Raw genomic sequence first — 9,388 nt, 5'->3', positions numbered from 1 at the left:
TGGGGCGAGGGGTGGCCACCGAGAGGGCAGTTTGCCACGGGTATTTTATTCAAGTATTACAGAGATGAGGAAGCAGCCCTCCCTAGCCACCTTGGGGCAGTGGAGACAAAAGAAAGTGCCTACAGGGGACAGAGCCACCAGGGCCCAGAAATCAGAGGGATGGAAGAGAAGGGCATGGAGGGGTGGGAGAGGGACTGGAGACCGTGGCCTGGAAAGGGAGAAGAGCCCAGAGAAGACAGGAGTCACCTGAGACTCGGCCCCTCCCCAGCACAGTCCTTAATTTCCTCCCTCACGGGGCAGGTCTGGAGTGATTGAAACGATGGAAACCTTAACCTCATTTCTCTCAAAGAAAACTGAGATTAAGAATGTCTCCTTAGTCTAATGAGCAAGTTGGTGGGAGAAGAGGGTCCCTGCCTTGTTTTCCCCACCCCACACCGGTGTCTTCCTGCCATGCCCCCTCTCTTGGTCCAATTTCAAATTCTTTTGCAATTTGGGCTGGTGTCCAGCCAGGAGGAAGGTGGGCCAGAGGAGAGATGGCGTTTGCAGACTACTGCCCTTCACATCTTCCTCTCCAATTAAGGAGGGTCCAAGGCCCACACGACCTTGAGGTTTTCCAAACTGGGGGACTCAGAGTTTTCCTCCCCAGGTTGGAGTCTGTGGGTCTCTGAGGAGACGCCCTCCCTGGGGTCCAGGCAGCCCTTGGCCCCTGCCACAGCGTCAGGTTTTACCTCCAGCCCCTCAGGCCTGAGCGACAGGAGTCGAAGCCCCTCACCTGGGCCCTGGCCCAACCCGGCCAACAGGGGGAGCCCTGGAAAATGCCAGGACCCTGGGGAGAAGCCAGGTCCTGGAAGCAGGGTGTCTAGCTTGGGGGTCCCTGGGAGCAGCTGCTCTGAGGAGAGAGGAGGCGAGAAGGGCCCTGAGAGGCCAGTCCAGTTGGAAGGGAGAGGAGGCAGAAGAGCAGGGGTAAAGGTGGCATGGCTGGGCAGCTCGCCCTGGGGGTTCCCAAAGTGGCAGCAAGGGCCCAGCCGGCAAGGGCCCAAGGCAGAACCAAGTCCTAGAGGAAGGAAGAGAAAGGGTCAAAATGGCGCCTTCCTCTCAGAGATGCCACTCACTCCTCCCATTTCCCATTCCTTTCTCCTCTTGCTCCAAAGCCTCTCCCTGACCCCACCCCTCTTTCCTCCCCTGTTTGCTTTTGTTCAGGTTCATCCTAAATGGCTTTTCCTCTGGGAAGCTTCCCAAGACTCCCAGCCTCCGTGGGAGCATGGCTGCCCGAAGTCCTCTCTCTGTACCTCTCCTCGGGGCACTTAGCTCCTTAGAATCATGCTGTCGTCTGTGTACTTATTTATGCAATGTCTGTGCCCCAGCTCAGTGTGGGCACGACGTGTATTTATTTTTTCTTTCCTGAACCCAGCCCAGCCTAGCACACATCGAGCGCTCAGTAAAACCATGGTGAGAACCAGGTGTGGTGGCACAGGCTGTAATCCCAGCTACTTTGGAGACCAGGCTGGGCAAATTTAACAAGACCTTGCTTTAAAATGAAATATACAAAGTGCTGGAGTGGCAGTCACTGGTAGAACCCCGGATTCCATCCCCAAAACGAAACACAACTGAGAGAAGCAAAGGGTGCTGTTTGCCAAAGCGCAGTGAATCCACCCTTTGCCCTCCCTGTCTCTGCAGCGAAGAGCTCGAGTACTAGCTGGGCAAAGAATCTGTGGTGTGGTCTTGGGCTTGTTGCTTAAATTTGAAAGCCTCTTTCTTCATCTGCAAAGTCCCTTATCCTGGGCTAAGATCAGGCAGCATCACTGGTAATAAGGGAACTCAGAGATAGTGGCTGTGAGCCCAGGATGGATGAGGGGTGAATCCTAGCTTCCTCTTCTCTGTCTGCGTCTGGGCCCCATAATTCTCCTCCAAGAACCCTGCCCTCACCCCATTCCTTCCAAATCTGCCCTCTTTCCTCTTGCCATCTGCCAGGATCCTGTGCTGGGGATGCCCAGCCTGGACCTAATTAGCTAGATCTCCAAACCATTTTCTGTATTTCAAGTAGCCTGACTGCAACTCCACATTTTTTCTCATTTTTAACCTAAAGAGGGTAGGAACAAGGTAGCCACATTGGCAGGGGAGTGTAATGAATAAAAACGGGGAAGACAAATTCATTATTATTTAATAATAAAATAAAGTCAGATCATGAAGCATCAGTGATCCTCCATGGGAAAATGTAGGAGACCCCTGTCAGAGTATACCCTCTTGGTAGGCCAGTGTTCTTTTTTTTTTTAAATTTTATTTATTTTTTATTAGCTACACATGACATTACAATGATCTTGGCAATTCATACATTGGAATCATTGGGGTATAATTTCTCATTTTTCTAATTGTACAGATTGCAGAATCACACTGGTCATAGAGTCACCTATATATATACAGAAATCATAATGTACCAGGCCAGTGTTCTTTGTCTTGGGTTCTTAGATGGTGTGGGGACTTGTTTCCCAGGAAGGCTGTGTCCTCTGGGTGTTCCAGCCAAGCAGGCAGAGGACAGGTTTCTTTGTTTTGTTTTTTTGTATTGGGATTGAACCCAGGGAAGTTTTACCACTGAGCTATATCCGTAGTCTTTTTATTTTATTTATTTATTTGTTTTTTGTGGGTTTTTTTTTTTTTTTTTTTAAACAGGGTCTTGCTATGTTGCTTAGGTTGGTTTTGAATTCTTGATCTTCCCGTCTCAGCCTCCTGAGCCACTGGGATTATAGTGAGTGCCACCGCACCTGGCTCCGGGGGAGATGTTTCTAAGGTCCTCCCATACCTCTCTCACCCCTTCCCCACCCAGCCCTGCAGCTTCCTGGCTCTAGCTCAGTCCCCACACTCTCCTGTCCAGAAGCAACTTCCTCTCTTGGCATCCTGTGCTTTGAGTGAGGCTGGGGGTATGATTGGCACAGGGTTCTGGGTGGTTTTATGGTGCTGGGGATCAAACCCGGCTTGGTACACTCTAGACAAGTGCTCTACCACTGAGCCACTCCCCGGCCCGTTTTTATTTTATTTTGAAACAGGGTCTTGCTGGCCTGGCAACTTGCCATCCTCCTGCCTCAGCGCACCAGGGCATTGGGTCTACAGATATGTGCCCGGCTGGCACGGGTTGGGAATCCCAGTTCAGATGGAGCATTGCGATGATAACCTTCACTAACCTCCTAGAGATCTAAACCTGTTGTGTCCTTCAGGGTCAAGTGTGGGCAGGACCTGTGTGCTCCAGGAGGGCAGAGATGTGAAAGAGTCCCCTCCAAGCTGGGGCTTAGGAAAGGAACCCTTTTCTTTTCCTCATTGTTTTCCAAAGAGGGACACTCTATGCCTAGGGCACTTTCGGGGGGGCGGGGTGGAGAGACAGGGAGGGCTCTTCAGGTGCTGTTCGGTTCCAGGCTGTCAGACTGGTGGCCTAGCGAGTCCCAGCCTGCCCAGGGCTGCCCTGCACCCGCAGCCTCAGCTGTTCTCCCAGGGGCACAGAGTCTGGGTCCCCAGCTGCACCTGGAGTAGGCCAAACGCTGAGGATCCTTATTCCATGAAACCGGCTGGAGTGGAGGGGTAGTTCTCTGGTCTCTGCACAGGAGCTTTGGATTGGTTGAATATCTGTGTGATCTTTTCCACAGAAAATCTAATTTTGTTGCTCTAGGAGCTAATCAGCCTGGGAGGTTGAGGCAGGAGAATTGCAAGTGTGAGGCCAGCCTTAGCAAATTAACAAGATTCTGACTCAAAGTAAAAAAATGAAAAAGGACTGGGAAAGTAGCCCAGGGGTAGAATACCCCTGGATTGAATCCCAGTACCAAAAAAAAAAAAAAAAAAAAAAAAAAAAAGCTAACTGGCATCTGTTTGTGTTTTCACCTTCTCCCACACCATCCCAAGTGCCAAGCCACTGGCCTTCTCCTGGTTCCTCTTTCTGTCCCAGGGCTTTTACACACTCTGCTTGCCCTATTCTCCCTGCTCCCTCTGAGCTCAGCTGACATCTATGCACACTTTGGGTCTCAGCTCATATGTCACTGTGTTGGGGAAGTGTGATGCCCTCGGCACTCTCAACTTCTCCTCTGTAGCGCGTAGCAGTTATAACTGCATACCTCTTAGTAATTGAACATATGTACCCCCTCTTGCTTACAAGCCCTGTAAAGGCACCCCCAGTCCCTAAGACAGTATCTGGCACGCTAAACAGAAAGTTATTAAACATCTGATGCAAGGAGCGAGTGAATGAGTGAGTAAATCAGTGAGTGAACTGTGTCTTCTCCATCTGCCTTCAGCTGAGGCTCCTCCTTCACCCCCTGGCTCTTGTCTTGGTCTCATTGTCTCCTGCCTGGATTATCTTCAAAAGCCTCCCAATGCCAGTCTTGTGTCTCCTGCAGTCCCAACTACACACAGAGCAGAGATATCCCTTCACTTAGATAGGGTTAAGTGCTGGACTAACCCATTGTAAGTTGAAAATATTGCAAGTCAAAAGAGTATGTAATATACCTAACCTACAGAATATCTTAGCTTAGCAACACGGGGCCCTGTAGAGCATTGGTGGTTTCCCCTTCTGACATGTAGGCGATCCGCAGCTGTGGCTCCCAGGCAAAGATCAAAACCCAAAGTTCCAAGCATGGTCCCTACTGAATAGCAGATAGCTTTTTGCCCTGTTTGAAGTCACACCATTATAAGTTGGGAAACTCTTGTAATTCTTATCAAATGAAAATCTGAGCCGGGTCCTGGTGGTACATGCCTGTAATCCAGTAACTCTGGAGGCTGAGATGGGAGGATTGCAAGTTTGAGGGCAGCCTCAGCAACTTAGAGAGACCCTGTCTCAAAAATAAATAAATAAACAAATAAATAAATAAATGGAACTGGAGATGTAGTTTATTGGTAGAGTACCCCCTGCCTTCAATCCTCAGTACCCTTCCCCAGTATCTGAACTTGCTCTCCCTCCTGGCCACCTCCTACCCGTAGGATAAAGTCCAACTGCCCTAGAATAGTTTCTAAGGCCTTCTGGGGAAGACACCGGTTTGCCTTGCCAAGTCCGTCTTTGGCTGCTCCTGCTTATTCCGACCCCATCGTATAACTTACTCTGACCACAGCAAGATACTAGCAGGATGCCAGATTTGCTATGCTTGCCAACTGCTTTCTTTAAAAATATTTTATTGTAGATGGACACAATACCTTTGTTTTGTTTGTTTATTTATTCATTTTTATGTGGTGCTGGGGATTGAACCCAGTGCCTCACGCATGCTAGGCAAGCATTCTGCCACTGAGCCACAACCCCAGCCCTTGCCAACTGCTTTTTACTTTGCAAATTCTATTCCCTCTGCCAGGGCATCTTTTTTTCACCTGCTGAGGTGTGGCCTTGTCCAGGAAACCCCATCTCCTCCTGTGCATCTCCCCGTTACCTTGTTCTTGCCTAAATCTCAGAACTGGTCCCTGACAGTCCTCACCTTTCTGTTCCCCATTAGGCCCTCAGTTTCTTCCTCCCTCCCTCCCTCCCTCCCTCCCTTCCTTCCCCAGGGATTGAACCCAGAGGTGCTTAACCACTGAGCCACATCCCCAGCCCCATTTCTTTGCATTTTATTTAGAGACAGGGTCTCACTGAGTTGCTTAGTGCTTCACTAAGTTGCTGAGGCAGGCTCTGAATTCGTGATCCTCCTGCCTCAGCCTCCCTTACCTTGGGATTAGAGGTGTGTGCCCCCACGCCTGGCAGGACTGAGTTTCTTGAGGGTCATCTTTCACATCTGAGTCCCCACACCTAGTAAATAGCTGTGCCTGACCCATGTTGGTTGAGTGAATGAGTGAGTGACTTGAGTGCTTTTCCTGGTCTCACCCTGCTTAGCCACGTACTCAGCCGGGAGGGCCCTCCCCTTCTCTGGTTAAGATTTCCTGCCCGTTCTCTGCACTCACGGTGGGCGGTGCTGCTGCTCCCCTTCTTCCCCCCAGTAGCCTCTGGTGGCCCCTGGGGGGTCTGCAGTCCAGCCAGTTGCTCCGCCATGGCCCAGTGGGTAAACAGCATGTTGTGCAGGAGCTGAGGGGTGAGGAGAAGGAGGGACGGGGGGATGGACTCAGCCCGGCATCTGTTCCTCTGGAACATGCCTGTACCTCATCACCCAGTTCAAAAAACGAAATACCCCCCATACTGGTGGTTAACAGCCATCACTTCTCTCTGATCCCCAACTGAATGAGTGACGCCGGTCACAGAAGTCACCCTTTCTCCCAGGGGTGTACCATATGGACTGTTACATACCCCTGCTCCTGGGGTCCTCAGGGACGAGGATGTGGGAAAAGAAGAGCATCAGAGGCCAATGAGATCCCAAAGGCAGAGAGCAGGGACAGGGGCTTCCTGGGCAGGGGCAGGTCCTGGTAGGGCTCTGGGAAGGGCCACCTTCATGCCTACCTCACTCTGCACACCCGTGGGCACCAGGGCTGGCCGACCCAGGGGGGGAGCCCCCAGCAGCAGGTGTGGGGGTGATGGTGCCCGCACTCCCCACAAAGGGCAGTTGACGATGATGAGCTTGCTGAAGTTGAACTTGTAAGTGAACCTCTTCCCTTTGGTCTTGTGCAGGATCCTCTTATTGTAGTAATACCTGGGGAAGGGAGGTCCACAAGGAGCTGGCTCAGTGGGAAGGGGGCAGAGTCAGAGTGCCCTCCCCGGGCCAGCAGAGTTGACCACGCTGTCCTTGAGGACCCTGGGCCTCTTCCCACATGGAAGGACATTTCCTAAGCCTGGGAGGAGTGGGAACAGGACCGGGTGTCAGGAATCAGCCCTTTTCTTTGAACTCTGTACACTCCAGTTGCGCTGGCCACCGCCTCTCACCTGAGGGCCCGGCTCAGCTTGTCATAATTCATCTGTGGTTTGCATTTCCTGCGGCCCCAGAGGCGGGCCACCTCGTCGGGATCCTTGATGACAAACTCCCCATACTCTCCCTGCTGCCAGGCGATGACATGACGGAACTCCTCCTTCTGCAGCAGCTCCAGGATGAAGTGCCACAGCTGGATCTGCCGGGAGCCGGGGGACGACTCGGCTTTGTAGGCCCAGTCAGGGAAGGCCACGCCTGGGGTGGGGAAGTGAGAGTGAGGGCGCCCTGCTTCTCCAGAGGCCCCCAAAGCCGCTGCGAGAGCATGGGAGAGCTTCAGAGAGGCTCACCTGAGATCCAGTAGTTGCCAGGGGTGGTCGGAATGCCCTCAGCCAGGCAGCCACAGTGCATGGTCCCCTCCAGGTGTCAGAGGACTGAGGCCGGACCTGGGGGGAAACGGTCACCAGTAAGAGGAAGGGGAAAAGGAAGGGATGGAGGGTCAGGAAGGAAACTTCCCCTGTCTCAGGGCAGGGCCCAGCCTCCTCTGGGGACCTCCTCGCTGCCCAGAGGCTGACCCAGGACTGGGCTTGGGGCTGAACCACTTACACAGAGAGAGAGGAAGGCAAAGTTCCTGCGTCCTGTCCCCACGGGGCTGGGGGGGCGGGGTGGGGATTTAGACATGGAACAGAGGATCTCTTCTTAGGGCTTAACAGGATTGGAGTTTTCTCCAAGAGAAGACAAGAGAAAATGTGATTAATTGCTGACTCTAAACCTTGAATGGGGAGGAGGCAGCATGTACACATATCTGTCTGCACCTTAATAGTACTTGGAACAGTTTTATTTGAGATGAACAAAGATTTTTGCTTGTTATTTTCACCAATGAGTCCCAGGGGCCTGGCACTCAATAGACGTACAACAAATGATGGCAATAGAATAAATGAACAGCATCGTTTTTTAATGTGTGTGTTTTCCCTCAGAGTGTCGATTACAAAAAGTCGGGAACCTTGTCTGTGTGGCTCACTGATGACACCCTAGGTATTGAGACTATTTATTGAATTAATGAACCATGGGAGAGCTGGCTGCAATGGGGCATGCCTGTAATTCCAGCAACTTGGGAGGCTGAGGAAGGAGGATTGCAAATCCAAGGCCAGCTTAGGCAACTTAGCAAGATCCTATCTCAAAATAAAATAAAGTCTAGGTTTGTAGCTCAGTGGTAGAGCACCTCTGGGTTGAATCCCCTGTACCAAAAATGAATGAATAAATAAATAACCATGGGCACAAAAGAGGGGACACTGATTGCTGGTTCTCAACTGATAGGGGTGGGGTAGGGAGGGGAGTTTGGAATGAGCCCCAGCGAGTCAGACTTGTAGGTAAAGGGGGGACAATCACTGTTGAAGGAAGCAGGGCACAGTGGCACATGCCTGTAATCCCAGTGACTCGGGAGGCGGGAGGACCACCAGTTCAAGGCCATCCTGAGCAACTTAGCAAGACCCTATCTTAAAATTAAAAAAAAAATAAATAAATGAAAAGGATTGGTGATACAGCTCAGTGGGAGAGTACTCTGGGTTTATCCCCAGGACATCATCATCATCATCATCATCATCATCATCATCATCATCATCATCATCATAATAGAAAATGTTGAAGCAAAGCCTTCCACATGGAACAGAGGATGTCACTACAAGACTGGTTTTTGCTGTCACTAATGAAACATGAGACAATGTGCAAGAGGACGGGGAAGGAATGGGAGAGGTGGCCGTGGGGATGTGGGGACTGCTCCTGGGTGGGTTGGGGCAGGGGAGATTCCTGGGTGTTTAGGATTGCCTGCAACCAGGATTACACAACCTGGCCTCTGGGGTTTCCTCTCTGATGATGACGCTTTATTCTCAACTAGAATTTGTTAGGCGCTCAGGTCTGGAGGACGTGATGGTGTGTCTGGAGCAACCTCCCCACATTCCAGAGGAGCTTAGTGAGGGAAAGTGAGTTGACCGAAGACACCTGGAGAATTAGTCGCCACTCCACAGCACTTTCTAATATGCCAAGTTGCCTTAAGACTTTAAAGAAGCTGGGCGTGGTGTTGCACACCTGTAATCCCAGCTTCTCTGGAGGCTGAGGCAGGAGGATGGGCAACTGAGTGAGACCCTGTCTCAAAAAAAAAAAAAAAAAAAAGACTAGGGATGTAGCTCAGTGGTAGAGAGCCCTGGTACTGGGGGTGGGGGGAGTCCTCTTTTGTCTAACCTCAATTAAATTGGGAGCGCTTCTGTCTCACTTTAGGAACTTCGGCTGGAAATGGGGTGTGTTTATGCAAAGGTGAGAGGTTTCCAGGGAAGTCTGTTCCCTGGAGGAAGCAGAGGGAATTCTATAGCTTGCTCTGGTGTCTGTTGGATCTGGTGGTGTTTCCAGGTCTGGAGGATCTGGGACCTCAGGGTCTGGCAAGAAGAGTATAATTAACCCACCACTAGAGACCCTCACTGTGCCTGCATAAGGGACTGAAATTGACATAGGCTGAGACCTCACACAAGGTATAGGCTCAGGGGGCACATTCGGGCACATTCCCTAAAGCTGTACAGCTAAGTGAAACAGTGGGAAGCAATACTGAGTCA

General features: G+C 51.2%; 1 protein-coding gene across 1 annotated transcript; it reads right to left on the bottom strand.

Annotated features, from left to right (window-relative positions):
- Window positions 1–440: 440 nt before the first annotated feature.
- Window positions 441–7,196, bottom strand: Etv3l (ETS variant transcription factor 3 like). Its single transcript, XM_046421964.2, has 5 exons — window positions 7,136–7,196; window positions 6,806–7,043; window positions 6,386–6,575; window positions 5,896–6,016; window positions 441–1,054 (listed from the first exon to the last, which is right to left on the bottom strand). Exons 1-5 carry the CDS (start codon window positions 7,194–7,196, stop codon window positions 576–578), a joined length of 1,089 nt encoding a protein of 362 aa, XP_046277920.1. The 3' UTR covers window positions 441–575.
- Window positions 7,197–9,388: the final 2,192 nt, after the last annotated feature.

Source organism: Marmota monax, unplaced genomic scaffold, assembly GCF_021218885.2.
Source record: "Marmota monax isolate L192 unplaced genomic scaffold, Marmota_monax_Labrador192_F-V1.1 WCK01_AAM20220418_F8-fsc00108, whole genome shotgun sequence".
Classification (NCBI taxonomy): domain Eukaryota; kingdom Metazoa; phylum Chordata; class Mammalia; order Rodentia; family Sciuridae; genus Marmota; species Marmota monax.
Note: the sequence above shows the minus strand (reverse complement) of the source record. Positions and strands in the feature narration are given on the sequence as shown.